The 17,248-nt window shown below is 36.2% G+C and overlaps 2 protein-coding genes across 2 annotated transcripts; both read right to left on the bottom strand.

The window, feature by feature from the left end:
* Positions 1 to 5,666: 5,666 nt before the first annotated feature.
* Positions 5,667 to 7,003, bottom strand: LOC145047752 (pyridoxal 5'-phosphate synthase subunit PDX1.3-like). Its single transcript, XM_078996082.1, has 2 exons — positions 6,411 to 7,003; positions 5,667 to 6,242 (listed from the first exon to the last, which is right to left on the bottom strand). Exons 1-2 carry the CDS (start codon positions 6,919 to 6,921, stop codon positions 5,827 to 5,829), a joined length of 927 nt encoding a protein of 308 aa, XP_078852208.1. The 5' UTR covers positions 6,922 to 7,003; the 3' UTR covers positions 5,667 to 5,826.
* Positions 7,004 to 8,595: 1,592 nt separating this feature from the next.
* LOC145047751 (PHD finger protein ALFIN-LIKE 1-like) lies at positions 8,596 to 10,791 on the bottom strand. The gene is made up of 5 exons (XM_078996081.1): positions 10,540 to 10,791; positions 10,400 to 10,432; positions 10,003 to 10,225; positions 9,748 to 9,871; positions 8,596 to 9,018 (listed from the first exon to the last, which is right to left on the bottom strand). Exons 1-5 carry the CDS (start codon positions 10,637 to 10,639, stop codon positions 8,728 to 8,730), a joined length of 771 nt encoding a protein of 256 aa, XP_078852207.1. The 5' UTR covers positions 10,640 to 10,791; the 3' UTR covers positions 8,596 to 8,727.
* Positions 10,792 to 17,248: the final 6,457 nt, after the last annotated feature.

Raw genomic sequence — 17,248 nt, 5'->3', positions numbered from 1 at the left:
CCAGGGTGATGAACTAGGTCTAATGAAACCATTGTCCAACAATTCCTGAAGTTGCATCATCAGCTCCTTCATCTCCTTCAATGCTAATTTGTAAAGTGCTTTTGCTATCGGCGTGCTTCCTAGTAACAAGCATATTCTAAACTCCACTTGTCTATCAGGCGGTAATCTAGGAAGATCTTCGGGTAATACTTCTGGATAATCACACACCACTGGAATACTATGCACCTCCTTTTTCTCTTTCTTTGCATCTATCACAAATGCCAAATATGATGTACATCCTTTGGCCAAACACTTTTTGGCTTTCATTAGCGAAATGATTCAAGAATTTACTCTACGTTTGTCCCCGTACACCATAAATGACTCCTTCCCTGGTGGGGTTACTTTTACTATCTTCTTCATGCATAATATATCGACATCATTGGCGCTAAGCCAATCCATTCCCAGCACGATGTCGAAACTATTAAGTTCGATAGGCAATAACTCCTCGTGGAACTTATTCTCATTGAGATCGATGAAGATGTTTTTAATAAGATGGTTAACAGGTACAAACTTGCCACTAGCAACCTCGACTATGAAAGCATTAACTAGTCTATCAACGGGCAAAGCTAGTTTTCTACTAAATTCATGTGAAATAAAGGAGTAGTTGGCTCCAGAATCAAACAAAATTTAGGCAGACAATTCGTTTACGAGAAAGGTACCTGAAGCAATATCAGCTTCATCTTTCGCAGCTTCCAGTGTCATCTGGAATGTTCTCGCCTTCAGCTTTAGGGGAATATTAGGTCTTGTCTCCTTCTTCTTCGGACAGTCTTTCAAAATGTGCCCCTCTTTGTTACATCCAAAACACTCTCTCTCGTTGGACAGACACTCGTTGGCGTAATGCCTCGTCTTTCCACACTTGTAGTAAGTCACATCCTCACTACATTTCCCAGAGTACTTTTTCTTGCACTTTTCACACCATTTCGATTCTCCCCCTTTTCCTCCTCCAAACTTTTTCGAATCAGACTTCAAAAAAATTCTTTTCTTGCTGGAACCTGAAGTTCCTTCAAACTTTCTCTTTTCACCAACTTCAAATTTGTTGGCAGTTCTTTCCTTGATCATGTCCTCAACAGACTTGGTAGCCCAGATAGCTACCTCTAGTGTATGTGTCTGATGTATTGGCACCACATACTCCCATGGGAGTCCCTTTGCATACCGGTCAACTTTTGTCAACTTGTCTGGAACGATGCGCAAAGCAAACTCCATTTTGTCGGTGAAGGTGTTAGTCTAATCGTCGACTCACATGCTACCTTTTGTCAACGTCCAAAACTTGTTCTCCAACTCCAGTAGAATTTAGGCCGAGCAGAACTTGCGCTTGAACTGAAACAAGAACTATGCCCATGTCAGTTTCAGTGGCTCATTAGGGCTTAGGGTCTTCCCTAGAGTGTTCCACCAACGAACTGCTCCACCCCTGAACTGACGTACTGTGAAAGTGGTCTGCAACTTGCCTCTACAGCCACACATCATGAAGGCTAGCTCCATTTCTGAAATCCAATCCATAACTCCAATTGGATCCTCCTTCCCAGTGAAGGTCGATGGTTTTCAAGTCAAAAAGTCTTTGTACTTGCATCCAAGTCCATCAATTCCTCCCTCCTAGTGGTTTTGTCTAACTAACAGTGGGTTAGCTTGACCAACAGTCTCACTAAAGTTACCTCCTTCCGAATGCCCTTCATTCAACTTGGGTTGTTCAATCGACATTGAAAGTTATTCATGATTCTGTCGAAGCAGACGTCTAGGTCCATTTGACGATCCAACATCGTCTGAATCATCAATTGTACCCCAGCCATTGTTATTGGCTCAGGTGCTGCTGTTACAACAGGTAATCGCTCAACCACAGGTGGTTGAGTCATGTCTTCGTTCACATTTCCAAATCCACTTCTGGTTCTTACTATTTTTTTTATCTACACATCGAATAAGTTGAAACTAGATCCTAAATCACAATAGATAATTAAATCATCCTTATCACTCCGAAACGTTTACATGCTAGTTCTACTTTCGTAGTCATACACTTAGAATCCTAAACATATAAGCTTTCAGATCTGGTCGCCAACAGACCATAAATCTGAACAAATAATATCATATATAGCAAACATATAACATTTAGCACATAAAAGCATTTTAGGCAACTTTCCTAAAATAAACTAGTGCTCATGTCTAAAATATAACAGATACGCATCTCATAATTTCACTTAGCATTCTAAGTTTAAGTTTAGAAATTCTACAAATTTCTAGTTCGCTTAAACTAATGCTCTGATACCAACTGTGACATATCCAAAATCATGGCCAGAAAAGACGGTTTCATTTATGCTTTTAAAATCATTTCAGAGTAAATCCATTGATTTAAAAGAGTTGCGGAATTTGTCCCCAAAACAATACATGATAAAATAAGGTTTATCAAAGCATTTCTTAAAGAAATGTATTTTCATTATTTATCAAAACCCGGGATGTCATGTTCCGATACAGACACAAAAGCATAAACAATAAAACATAGACCCTACACGGTTACATACAACTACCAGTCTATAAACAAAAACATCTTCACAAGTTCTCCAACTTATGCTATCGCATCACTACCCGTAATACAAAGAAACTGAGTTGGTCAGGCTTGGAAGCCTGGTGAGCATATAGGGTTTTCAACCCACAATAAATAATTATATTTAATTTCACCAACCAACAATAACCCGATTACCTATTGCCGTTATCCTCACTTTACGTCCCTAAAACAACAACTATCACAAGGGACCTAGTCTAGGAATTTTCATCGGGACGGACATTACTGCAAAAGGGCTTCTTCAACAATAAATGTCCTAAAGGCAACCATAAGGGGGATAGAATACAACAAATAAACACCCAAGTTCACTACACCGACATGTTATGAGTCTGTCAGCGTTCCACTGAACTGTCTAGAAAAGTCTTTGGTCGTCATCAATATTCTTCTGCTCGACAACTAGATCACAATCACATCGAGGCCTTTCATCAGTTTATCACACATCAACTATCTACCAAAGTTCTACCCAACATTTTTGTAGATAAAAACATACATATGCATTCATATGCAACTTAAAAACTAATAAAATAGTTATTCCAAATAAACAGATAACATATATACACGTATATTTATACACATGTAACACGTATTCTAAAGTAGATACTTCATATCCATGTGTTAGAAGAAAGGGAATATACACTCACTTGATCAGAAGATGATCGTGCAGCACTACAGCTTGTTGAAGTAGTATTCTTCGGTGAAACTGGAAGATCTTCACACATCGGGCTTCTCACAAGTAATAAATACTGAGTTCACGTTGTGAACACTGTATTCACGTCGTGAACTTTGACACGGTTTTGGGGTTCGCGCCCCGAACTTCAAAAATTCATAACTTTCGCATACGACTCCGTTTTCGACGTTCTTTTTTCCACGCGTAGGTAAAAATAAAATCTACAATTTTCGTTTATACTTCATCGGCTAATTTTGACTTTATTTTTATTATATTATTTTTAGTCGGCCGGGACAGGAAAACTCCGTTAGAAATTCATAACTCCTTCGTCTGGCGTCCGTTTTAGTCTTTGCACTACTATCGATGAGATCTTCGATTCTCATTTAGAAAGTTTTGGCTAGAAATTACTCGATCTCAAATTGGAGTTTCGAGCTCCATACTGCTAAGCCGAAACTTCGAAAATTCATAACTTCCTTATACTAAGTCAGATTTAGACGTTCTTTTCATGCACGCTCTCAGTTTAACATATTCTATGACTTTCGTTTAGATCTATAAGGCTAGATATCGATCTATCGTAAATTCACTATTTACGTTGTACAGTGTCGTACCGGTTTTGTCGCGAAACTTCGACAGGTCATAACTTCTTCGTTATAACTCGGATTTCATAATTCTTTATATATTTGGAAACCTCGTCACGACCACTACATCTTCATGTATCGATATCGGGCTTATCTAACATTTCATTTTAACTCATATTTTTATTCTTAATTCATTTAAGCCACACAATTAAGCAATTAAGCATAAAACACATAATACTCAAATAATACATTCTTATTATTTCAAAATGGGTTACAAAGGTTAGCCTAGACTATTACATTGCTATTAATAACAAGCCCAGAAACACGGACGTTACAATTCTCTCCACCTTAGGATGATTCATTCCCCAGAATCACACATCAATAAACAAATGCGGATAGTGACTAATCATGTTACTCTCCGTCTCCCAGGTGAGATTTGGCATGTTCGTATGTTTTCAACGGACAAGCACTAACTCGACCATCTTGCGTCTTAACTTCTTAGTCTTTCGGTCAACAATTGCCTCTGGTTCTTCAATCAACCTCTTATTTTTATCAATTCTCAACTCCGAAAGTGGAATCATTACGGGAAATTCCCCCGTGAAATTCCTCAGATAACACACATGGAAAGTGTTATGAATTCCATTCAGTTCTTCGGATAATTCGAGCTTGTAAGCTTGGTTCCTAACCCTCTGAAGAACTTTAAACGGTCCAATAAACATTGGAATTAACTTTCCCCTTTTGCCAAACCTTATAAGTCCTTCCACGACGAGACTTTAAGCAAAACCGAATCCCCAACTTCAAAAGTCATCGGTCTTCTTTTCTTGTCAACATAGTTCTTTTGATGATCCTGAGCTACTAACAATCTCTCCCTGATTATTTTTAGCTTTTCAGCAATTTGATGGACTATCTCAGGTCCCAAAAAACTGCTTTTCTCCAACCTCAAGCTAACAAGAGGGCGTACGACACTTCTGTCCGTACAAAGCTTGATAAGGTGTCATCTTTATGCTCAAGTGGAAACTGTTATTGTATGAGAATTTTATCAAAGGTAAATGTTCATCTCAGTTACCTTGGAATCTCACGGTACACGCTCTCAGTATATCTTCAAGCGTTTGTATCGTTCGTTCGCTCTGACCATCAGTCTGTGGATGGTAAGTTGTACTCAAACACAACTTGGTACCCAATTTCTCTTATAGACTTTTCCAAAATCTTGAGGTGAAACGACTGTCACAATCTTACACAATCGTTAATGTTAATGTAGACCAATACAAATCTTTAACCCGTCCAAATAACAATTAAGGTGAAGTAGGTAGGGAATGGTTAATCTCTATTTGATAAATGTCAGGTTCTTTTTCAAAGTTCGTGAGTTCTTTTTCAAAGTTAGTTATTATGGATAGCTTCTATAAAGGATTAGACTAATGGCATATACATTACTTGAAGATGTTTCTCATCCTTCATAAAGATTAAGAATCAAACCAGTGATTGGTGATGACGATTTAACTATAATTAAGAGCAAATATCCAATGTTAGCAATAAAAAACTTGATTGGTGATTGAAGAATTTACAGTTGAAGTTTAGAACAATCAACATTCAAGATAACCGACTTTGGTGTTATGTTAATATGTGTCGACTTTGGTATTTAGCATGTTGTAAGTTGTAAAGAATTTTAAAAAAGACTTAATAAACTTTGTTTGCATCATTGTATGATACCATATGATAATTATCATATAAAAACTAAAAACTAAAAAAAAAATTGTTTAGCAAATTAGTAAAAATGAAGACGATGAAACAAATATATGCATAATTCTGTCACCATCACCATATCAAGGGATACAAATCCAAGAAGTAAGAACTCAATAATATATTTTTGTTCATATAACAAAAATCAAACTTGCTTCAAAACAAACAAGATTTATTTCCCAACAATCCTAAAAAAAAGTAGATTAAAAAAAAAACTACAATCTTAAATTAAACACAATAAACAACTCCATACACCCTTATTCAGACCTATTAGCATACCTTTCAACATTGTTATCAAGGTTCAACCCAACCATGGCTTCACCCAAACCACAGCTCACCTCCGCAAGCACCTTGGGGTCCGTGTAATGTGTGACCGCTTGAACAATGGCTCGAGCCCTACGAGCCGGGTCACCACTTTTGAACACACCGGACCCCACAAACACACCGTCACATCCCAATTGCATCATCAGGGCGGCATCCGCCGGAGTTGCAACACCACCGGCGGCAAATTGCACCACCGGAAGCCGCCCTAATTGTTTGGTCTGCATCACCAAATCATATGGGGCACCGAGTTTTTTGGCAAAAGTGAAGACTTCATCATCATCCATATTTGCAAGGACCCTTATGTCCCCCATCACTGATCTTACATGTCGAACTGCCTCAATTATGTTGCCTGAAAAACAATGCAAGAATCAGAAGGATCAAAAGAGGATTCATTAGAATAGTGATTCGTGATATTGAATCTAACATCTACACAAAAAAGGGAATAGTGAAATAGATTCACGAAGTAGACATCGAAACGAAAATAGGGTTTAGGGTTTAGAGTTTCGAGAAAGCATACCAGTTCCTGCTTCGCCTTTGGTACGAATCATGGCGGCGCCTTCACGGATCCTACGCAAGGCCTCACCCAAATTACGACAACCACAAACAAACGGAATCCTGAAATTATGCTTGTTGATGTGATTCATATCATCAGCCAACGTCAAAACTTCGCTCTCATCGACGTAATCAACTCCAATCGCCTCCAAAATCTGAGCCTCAACGAAATGCCCAATCCTAGCCTTCGCCATGACTGGAATCGTAACGGCCTGTTTGATTTCCTTAATGAGCTGTGGGTCGCTCATCCGCGCAACGCCGCCTTGAGCACGGATGTCGGCCGGAACGCGCTCCAGGGCCATGACAGCACAGGCGCCGGCTTCTTCGGCTATGCGGGCTTGTTCTGCGTTGACGACGTCCATGATGACGCCGCCACGGAGCATCTGAGCGAGGCCAACCTTGACGGAGTATGGTGATTTCTTGCTCTCCGTTAGGGTACCGTTACCGTACACCGCCACTACTCCGGTTCCGTCCATTGATTCGTAGCACTGTGCTTTAGTTGTGTGTGTGTGTGTGTTTTGTTTGAGAGAGATAAGTGGCGAATGGAGGCTGTTTAGGATTCTATGCTATCGGGTTTATGTTTAGACCTTTAAGTTATAGAAATAGACATAAATGATCCTTGAACAAGGAACATTTATGTTTCAATGACACTACTTTTCATTTAGGTGGTGTTCCCAAGTTTAGCAATGGAAAGAAAACAAAGGTATGGAAAATAAGGACAAAACAAAAGTAGGGAAAAGGATAAATGTATTATATATGTGTTAGTTCGAAAGAAGAGAAAGGAAAGTTAGGTTGAATAGTAAAAGTTCTAATCCTTTAATGATAGAGAATAAACGTACTAAAAATTGACACAATATGAAACACAATACAAACTCAACATAAAATAAAAGAGTCTGGGTAAAATATTTCAACCCGTTTAAATAAACGGGTTGACACGACATGATACGGGTAAGGTTAGGGTTAAGAATATAACTCGAAAATGATCCGTTTATTTATGTGTATGTTTTTGAATTATTTAAATAACCTAGAAAGATACAAAACCAAAACAATAAGTAAAAGAAAACCATCAAATTGAGTCGTTTTGTAATGTTTAAATGACTTAACCGTCAAGATCAAGACTTCATTTTCAGTTTTTCCATTCTCTCATAAACTATACAGTCCCTTTGACCACTCTTTCATCCTCCCCAATTTCCACTCTTTCAATTTGGTCATCTGATATAACTTTATTTATTCTGCCTCCAAACTATTTGTTTTTCCATTCCGTCTATCCAACTTCTACTCTTTCAACGTGCTCAATTTTTTAACCTTACATGACACAACATATTTCAAGGTATATCCAATAGGAAACCCGACACGAACTCGACACAAAAGTAAATGGGTTGACACGACACAACACATTAATTATACGGGTCGGGTTAGGATCGAACACTTTCAACCCATTTAGTGTTTCAACATGACACGAAACGATTACCACCATTAGAGAAATACAGTGTACGTAACAGGCATCGAAGAAAAATCTAGATTATGGAAGGTATGTATTTTTTTAATATTAGGTTGAAGCCTTGAATGGTAAATCAATAAATATTGCCTTATATTTACTTTCTCTTTGAATCCTTCCATTTTGTAAGGAAATTTACCAGAAAGATTATATAATATCTTTATTTCTCTTCCTTCGATTTCCTTTCATTAAAAAAAAAAAAGTGTGATTTACTATAAGTTAGAATTCGTTTCTAACACTGTACTACTTTGTTTAGGGAGTTACCACGATTCCAATCTTTGCAAAAACATAAGCCATACCATTTGAGTCTCAACAACCATACCATAAAAGTTCCAAATTCAACATAAATTTAGCTCTTTACAACCATAGGTCTCTTCTACCAACCATATACGAAGGTCCAATTCCAATGTGAACCGAACTTGTTTGACCACTTGACAGTTACGCCAGACACCTAATAAGATGTTGTGTACCTGTTCTTTTCAGATGATGTTCATGTTTGACCACTTGACACTTGCATCAGTCACCTATTCACCTAATAGGCTGTTGTGTACCTGATTTACTGTTATGTTCATAAAAGGAAACAAACAAAACAAAACAGTATGGACATGTTCAAAAGTTGCTAGAAGAATAACCCTATTACAAAACCAATAAATAAAAGTCAACGAATAATCTCTCACTTTATAAAATCAAAAGGTTTTTAAGTTCATTATAAAACAATCTTTCACAACAATAAGAAAAAGAGTTAGAAATCTAGGAGTGACTTTGGGTGGATAACAGTAGTACTCTAGGGTTTGGCTCGTTTCATAACACAATACGGGCATTTGTATTGCTTTATGGTTTCGGCCTTGGCAGGTGTTATTTTTACACATTTGCCATGATACCACCTTTCACATATGTCACACCCGATCCAAAACTCATCTCCATTGTAGTTTCCACCACAGCTCCCACACTGTGTGTCCCCATGTTCTTCTTCATCATCATCATTATCATCATCATCATCTTCATCATCATCATCCTCGTAATTCTCTTCTACTGCTACCTTTGCAACAGTTTTAACCTGTCCATCACTTGACCTCTGCAAATTTTTTTTTTTACATAAAAATCAAGTTTATATTTCAGAAACTAGTCATATACCAGATATGCATTTCCATGAAAGAAAGGGCGATTTTGTCATTTACCAGATATGCATTCCAGATATGGTTAAATACTTAAAACATGAAAGAAGGGCGATTTAGTCAATTACCATATATATGCATTCGAAATCCTTTAACAGATTTACAAACTAAACAAGATTTTAGAAAAAATAATGAATTTCAATTTCATTGTAAATAATGCAAATCCTACCAACCAAACACATGATAGATTCTAAATCCTTCCGATTCCAAATCCGTTTTTTTTTTAAAAAACTTGGAATTTAAAATGTATATACATGGTAAATGACAAAATTACCCTTCTTTCACTTTTTTAAGTATTTGACTAGTTTCTCAAAACTAGAAATCCTCTGACACATTCCAAACCCCAAAATACCATCCAGACAGTATTTTTTGAAAGGGAATGGAATTTGAAGCATGGAATGGAATTCGTGAGTGAGAAAAGCATTTTACTTGTAAAATTCTTGGGTTAAAAGGGTATTTGAGTAATTTAAGCAAGGAGGAAATGTCAGGAATTGAAACCCATGGGTTTCTAGAATACGGAATGTCAAAATCAATCATTCAAAGGATTTTGTGAGTTGTAATGGAATTCGAATCCATTCCCATTTACAACCAAATGCAATTGGAATGAAATTGAATTCAAAATTTGTTACCTTTGTGCCACTTTTAGATTTGCTTCCGCCATCTGCTCCATGCACCATGTCTTTTACAGGTTTCTTTTCTGTTACAACTTCGAAGACAGTTGGGAGATCATTAATCAAGCTAAACAGACGCTTCCTGTAAACAAAGATCCAATTAAATGCAAGAAACAGAAACCTAGTTTCCTTTTTTTTGTTTATCATAGCATTCTGCAAGTGTAAATATTGAAAATTCATAGAATTTAGCAAGAAATGAAGAAATATAAGCACCTTTCATTTTGATTTAGCCTTGCTCCAAGATAGAAAGAAACAGATAGCAACCAACAATCACTGTGAACAGCAACAAGTGAGAGCCAATCTTTCCTGTTCATTCCATCTCTTGCAAAGTTTATTCCGAGTGCAGGTTCAGGGAGCTCTGGTGGAACTTCCTCCGCTGGAAGACTCACTTCCCAATTTTTATTCGGATGTCCATACAGACACAAGTTATCTTTTTCTGGAAACATGTTTCAAAACACCACATTGGATTTGGTTTTATGGCAAATTGCAACAAGAAATTGAATTTAGGCTTTTAGCTGAATAATTGTAATATGATTTTGCATGTGTGTGAAAGCAAATTGAAATCCAATAAGAAACAACGATATGCCGAAAGATTCAAAAGGGAAAGTACCTGGATCGCAAATGCCATAGAATTCGTCAACATCTGAGAAAATTAATTGAAAAAAAAAAAGAGATAGTTAGCAACTAGCAAGTGAAAAATCGGAAGCTTTTGGGGGTTAAAACTAGGGTTAGGGTTACAAATTGAATTACCATGAGTTAATGCACGAACTATCCCGCCACGACGACCGCTGTAATCTTTAAAGATCTCTTCTACTGTACGAGGACTCGAAGAAATTGAAGCCATTTCCATATGAAACAGAAGAAAAGAAAAAAGAGATCTCAATAAAGTGATTTCAATTTAAAGTGTAGAACATTGATCATACTCTCTGTGTTTTTGTGCAGAGATTGATTAAGGCAATATTCCGGATTTTTGGTAGTAGACGAGATAAAAAGGCGAAACACACAAGCAGGAATGACCGAATTGCTGTGGGGATTGGGGAAGACCACAACGAAGTCGAAGACCTCTTTTTTAATGGTCCCTAAACCACTTGATAATTTACTTTTGATTTTTTTTTTTTTATTGTATTATAAAGTTTTTTGAATGAATTAAAAAAAAAAAATAGTATTTGTAAATATATTAAAGACATATAAGTTTAATATTAAAATAGTAATTATAATCACCGTCAGCCGGCCCTAATAATTTGGTGGTTTGGACAACCGAAATAGGTAAATTGGTTAAAATTTGGATGAAAATATACATGGCCATCGATTTATTAGTGTGTTTATGTAGATAATATGTTTTTTTGTTTTTAATTGTGAATTATTGGACTTAAACTCAATTCCTTTTGTTTGATACTCAGGATTTTAATCGGATATTGTTTTTTTTACCTATTTATTTGGTATTTATGTGTTAGTGAATTTTACATGATAATATGATATTGTAAATTTAAAATGAAAAATATGTTTATCAATCTATATTTGTTGATATCATCGTAATTAGGCCAAGGGAGCTGAATGTTATGAATTGTATTAGTTTCTTATGGGTTGTGTAGGATATAAGCAAAAAATAAATGAAAAACATTCTTTTTAGGAATGGATTGCCCTAGACTCCCAAATAAGTGGGTATCACTTATTGTATATGATCTTTATATGAGCTTGAAGACAACAAGGAAAAATGAAACGGAAAATTGGAATTTTGATTTGAAGAGTTATGGAATATGACATAGATATGCACAAGTTAAAGATGGATCAAGAAGTTAATAATTGTTATTGTAAACTAACAAGTGAAAAAATATATAACGGCTAGAGTTTCGTATTATTATCAAAGAGAAATACAAATACAATGAAAGGAAAAGACATAATATATAGACCAACAAATAAGGTTTTCCTAGCTAAAAGGCTTAATCATAAAACTCAATACAAGATAAAGCCTAGAATCTTATTAGGCTAACATTCCCCCCCCCCCCCCCCCCCCCCCTTCCTCCAACTCACAATGCAACAACAATAAGCATTGAGAGTTTGTCAGACAGAAAATGGAATCGAGGAGCAGTCAACAGCTTCGTAAGAATAACAACAATCTACAAAGAGGAAGGAACATAAGGAAGGGAGATGGTGACGTGTGAAATAACTGTCAATCTCAATGTGCTTTGTATGCTCATGAAACACTAAATTATTGGCAATCATTATCGCACTCTCGTTATCACAATACAAATGGGTAGGCTGAGAGATGTGAACGCCCATATCTGCAAGAATCCATCTCAACCAAACAATCTCACAAGTGGCGATAGACATGGCTCGATACTCAGATTTTGTAGAAGACCGAGAAACAACATCTTGTTTCTTACTTTTCCAAGATATCAATGAATCTCTAAGAAAAACACAATACCCAGTAGTGGACTTACAATCATAAATATCATTATCCCAATTTTCATCACTATAGGCACGCAACTCAAGAGAGGATGTAGATGGAAACATAAGAGTGTGGAACTGAGTACCACGTAAATATCTCAAAATACGAAGAACAACTCCCCAGTGAACAATAGTAGGAGCAATGACAAACTGGCTAACCACATAAACTGCATGAGCAATATCCGATCTAGTGACAGTCGGGTAAACCAAACTCCCAACAATGGTACGATAAAGGCTTGAATCTGATAATGGGACACCATCAGTTGGAGAGTACTTTGCATTGCTCTATATAGGCATATAAATTGTTCGATTATCCGTGAGTCGTGTACGTTCAAACAAATCCGAAATATACTTCGTTTGAGATAAAAGATAACCCTTTGGAGATTAAACAACTTCAATCCCCAAGAAATAACGTAGCAAACCCAAGTCTTTCATAGCAAAACGGTAAGCCAAATCACACTTTAGAGACTCTATACCATCATGATCATCACTTGTAATAATCATGTCATCGACATATAAGTAAAGAATAATCCGACCTACATTCGTACATCGAATAAATAAAGTCAAGTCATGGTTACTTGGTTGAAAACCAAGTGAAGTATCTACCATAGAAAATTTCTCAAACCAAGCACGAGGGGCTTCTTTGAGGCCATATAGTGCCTTCTGAAGTCGACAAACTTCACCTGGTTGGTGAGCAATACCAGGGGGATGAGACATGTATATTTCCTCATGAAGATCACCATTCAAGAAAGCATTCTTGACATCCATCTGATAAATCTTCCATTGGCGAATGGAAGAAAGTTCAATCAAGGTGCGAATAGTCGTTATTTTTGCAACATGAGCAAACGTCTCCTTATAATCCATACCATACTTTTGCGCGTACCCTTTCGCAACATGTCTGGCTTTATAACGCTCAACGGATCCATCCGATTTTGTTTTGATTTTATATACCCAATGACAACCAATCGTGTGTTTTTCAGGCGGAAGCGGAACCATATCCCATGTATGAGTTTGATAAAAAGTTGTAAGTTCCTCAGCCATAGCGGTCTGCTAAAGGGGGTCAGAAACGATCTCTTTGTAGGATGTTGGCTCAGAGAGACGATGTACATGTTGGATTAATGTCTAAGTCCATAACTATAATTGGTAAGACTTGACCCGACCCGGCATGGTCCATTTGGGTTGCATGGCATCATGCACTTGGATAGACTATAATGAGAGAAATAAGACACTTATGGTTATTAATATATTATAAGTTCTAGTATATTAATAATAAGAATAATAAGATTATTTAATTAGTATTGATCAAGAATTAATCTAGGATTAATTAAGTGATCAAAAGAAGACTAATTAAATATATGGGTTGATTGTGTAAATCATCCATACTTGTATAGTGGGCTAATGCTCCATGGATTATCTAGTTGGGCCAAAACCCATATGGTGCTCCTTGGATGCTCCATGGTGTATTTGAACCCATGGATCCAAGGAAATGGAAAGTCATGACAATTAGAGTTTACCCTAATTGTAACACTATATATAGATATTATTCTTGACCAAAATCGGCCACTAGATGATTCTAGAGAGGGCTAGCCGATTTCATGAAGTGTAGAATTTCTCTCTAAGTTATTCCAAGTGCTTATGGTGTTGTGTGAACCATTTGAGGTGTCACACTTGGGGCACTAGGCACTCAAGCTTCATGAAGACATTCTACATCAAAGAGGTATGTATTCTATCTTGTTATATTGATAGTTTTGTATGCTAGTTTAGGATAATACCTTGGATGTTCATATTTGCATGTATAATAGAGAAAACATAGATCCAAGGTATTTAGGGTTGCATGTACACTTAGGAGTGTTAGAATGCTCATAACCCAACAGTGGTATCAGAGCAAGGTTTGTTTTCTTGTTATACCTGCAATAGAAGCTGAAAATTGAGTTTTGATGCTGTCAGCCCAGCTGACTCGCCGAGTCCATGAAGGGACTCGACGAGTCCAAGGCAAAATGCATCCAACTCGCCGAGTTGTGTTCATGCACTCGACGAGTTGGACCCCAGACAGCATATCTTCGAGGTTTTTGGCTAGAAATGGACTAGGAACATTAACCTAAGTTGTTTTGAACTTATAAACTTGTTTTTTAATGTGGTAATGTTCATGCTAATCCATTTTCAAAGAGATAATTGTCAATAGATTCATGTTTTGTATTAGTTTAAAGGTTAGACTAATTACATGAAAAAGTTTGATTTGAATTATCTTGTTCTTATGAGTTGCTTAGATTAATAGAAAAGTTGAGTGAAAAAAGTTGTTTTCAATCCAAATTAATCTAAGAGTTGATTCTAAAATGTGTTTTTGTAACTTGTCCTCAAGTTATATGAAAAGTCACATTTAAGTTTCATAAAAACTCATAAAAGTTGGCAATGGTTACAAAAGATGAAGAGTCTTGTCCTTAAGTTATGGAGGTTCAAGAGTCACTTCATTAATAAATAAATAAATAAAATATGTAACCTTAATTAATTCCATAAGTTATAAAATAAAGAAAAGGTTAATTCTTTATTAGTTTAAAGTCTTCCATAATTTGTCCACAAGTTATGGAACTTGAAGAGTTTTTGGATTAAAACTACTTTAAATACATAAGTTATGGAATTAATTAGTTTTGAATAGTTTCAAAACTTGCCCTCAAGTTTTGGAATTTGTAAAGTTTTATCATATGAATACTTTAATTCCAAGTTAGCCCTTAGAATTTTAAAAGTTAAAATTCAACCCTTATACTTTATAATATTATAAGTTAATAATATTTATATGTATAAGAGTAAAGTCGGTCTTACCGCTAGTACGCCTCATTCACGAAGCCGGTCTATAAGGTGGGTATAAGGTTGTTGCCTATAAAATGGCAACTTAATGGGTGTCCACTCTCACCCACCGCTTGCTTGACTGGTGGAGGGTCGTTAGCCGAACGGGTTTGACATGACTATAATTCTCCCTTCGTTAAAAGTATTAATGATAAATACTAAGTAACTAAACTCTAAATAATACCCAATCTTAGTTACTTAGGAAAATGGGAATAAGGTGCTAATCCATGAAATTACACTTTGCACTTTGTTTAAGTCGGTTAGTGGAGCGTGTGTGGTTAACCGGCACACTAACTCGTATTTAACAAGGTAGGCAAAGGGTAACTTAATGTTTATCATAGTATCGATGGAGCGTGTGTGGTTAACCGGCACATCGATTGAGGGGTAAACACTTAAGGGTACCAAGTAATTTGCATGGTTACTTCACACCTTGTTTTGTGATCCTCGGCATCCCAGTCACAAAACCTGAAGGGCACACTCGAGATTGAAACATGCCATTGAACAATTCAATGAATCTCAAAAGATCTAGGAGTTTCAAATCCAATTAAAACCTAATAATACATTTCGTTTATCTTTGTGGAAATTGGTGAATCGTCATTCACCTACCTTCAAATTGTTTTATAGCTTGGATTACGGCATACCTCTTCTAAGTTATAAAATAGTTTGTTGGGTCCTAGCCTTAATATTTTCATATTGGGTGTCATATTAAGGACTTTAAAATCAACTATCTTGAATATCTCCCATAACATGTCTGGTTTAGACATTTATGATCTTCCCAAATCTCTTGAAACAAGCATTCCTAATGAAGATGATGTCCCATGGATATCATACTTCTTTCTCCTCCTCCAATTATTCTCCCTAACCCACAAGTTCTTGAAAAATTTAAGGTCACTCGAACCCTATTGGCAAGGCAAGGTCTAGGTGTGATTATATCTTGGAGATGTAGTCACATATTGACAAGCCGGGAGAGAAGGGTGTCAAAGTCTTAAGAAATTTGGTGGTTCAATCACTTTCTAAGTCACATAGTGAGTTCCTTTGGGACACCTATGAAATAGACTATGACAAGACCCTTAATGATCTTATCTATTGTTAAGATCAACTTCCTGAAACTTTATGGACATTGACAATGGTGACACTAGAAATACAGAAAAAGCATTCTCTTCCCAATGGAAAGGGATCGGCCATAGTCAACTCGGTTGAACAAATGGTAAAGAGAAAAGCTAAGTATGTGATAGTCCTATGTACCATTATCAAAGGGTCCATATGTTTATATTGCCAAAGTAAGGGTCATTAGTTGCGAAGCTGCCAAATTTACCTAAGGATGTTAAAGTCAATAAGGTTGACTCTACTTCAGGTAAAGTCCACTAATCTAACTCTGTTAAGTTTCTATTCTGAGATTCCTGATACATGATGTGACTGGGTCACATGGTAAGGTTTTAAGAATCAAAGAAAAGTAAAGGAACTTAAAGAAAGAATATGTTGAATCTGATCGCATAGATGGATTTCTATCGCGTAGTTTGAAAAATCGGATTCTTGAGCTAATTCTTAGGAGTTATGAGATATTGCTAAGGAATAGATAACAACAAGTTTTCATATGGGTTGTAAGGATAAGTTTTTCCGCATAGTTTTAAAATAAAAGAAATTTTTGATTTTACTTATTTTAAATATCCTTACAATGGCATTTGAGGAAAAATTGTTGCTTATATGATTCCATTAATAGCAAGAGTGGAAATATGAAATTGATTCTTTCATTTGTGGTAATGTCTAAATTTATCAAATAAAGAAAAGATTCTCATCATCCAAGTCTCAATTGGACCGAAACTTGGAATCATGCAAGTTGTATATCATGATGAATGAGAACTTTCAAGTATTGGAAAATTAAGACTAATTACTTATTCACATGGATGTGTGAGTCAAGTAATGGACTAAGGGATCGAGTACATAGTCATGTGCACTGATTAAGTCCACCACAAAAGATTAATAAGGCTATTCGTTATAGTTTACTAAAGCTCAGTAAATATGATTATACTTACAAGCTTAAGTGTAACTCTGAGACATTGGAAAAGGTTCCAATGTAAGGCAGAGCGAATAAGAAGAATCAAATTAGGCAGAAAGATAAAAGTTTCTCAAATCTGAAAAGATGGGAGAGTACTTTAGTATCAGTTTTGTG

The sequence above is a fragment of the Lactuca saligna genome, chromosome 5, assembly GCF_052625555.1.
Source record: "Lactuca saligna cultivar CGN05327 chromosome 5, ASM5262555v1, whole genome shotgun sequence".
In the NCBI taxonomy this organism is placed as follows: domain Eukaryota; kingdom Viridiplantae; phylum Streptophyta; class Magnoliopsida; order Asterales; family Asteraceae; genus Lactuca; species Lactuca saligna.
The sequence above is the reverse complement of the archived record's forward strand: the minus strand, read 5'-3'. Positions and strand labels throughout refer to the sequence as shown.

Coding starts and splice junctions, on each gene's coding strand:
- LOC145047752 (XM_078996082.1), bottom strand. CDS start 6,921: ATGGACGGAACCGGAGTAGTGGCGGTGTACGGTAACGGTACCCTAACG. Junction 6,243..6,410: donor CAAAGGCGAAGCAGGAACTG/GTATGCTTTCTC, acceptor ATTGTTTTTCAG/GCAACATAATTGAGGCAGTT.
- LOC145047751 (XM_078996081.1), bottom strand. CDS start 10,639: ATGGAAATGGCTTCAATTTCTTCGAGTCCTCGTACAGTAGAAGAGATC. Junction 10,433..10,539: donor AGTTCGTGCATTAACTCATG/GTAATTCAATTT, acceptor TAATTTTCTCAG/ATGTTGACGAATTCTATGGC. Junction 9,872..10,002: donor AGGCTAAATCAAAATGAAAG/GTGCTTATATTT, acceptor CTTTGTTTACAG/GAAGCGTCTGTTTAGCTTGA.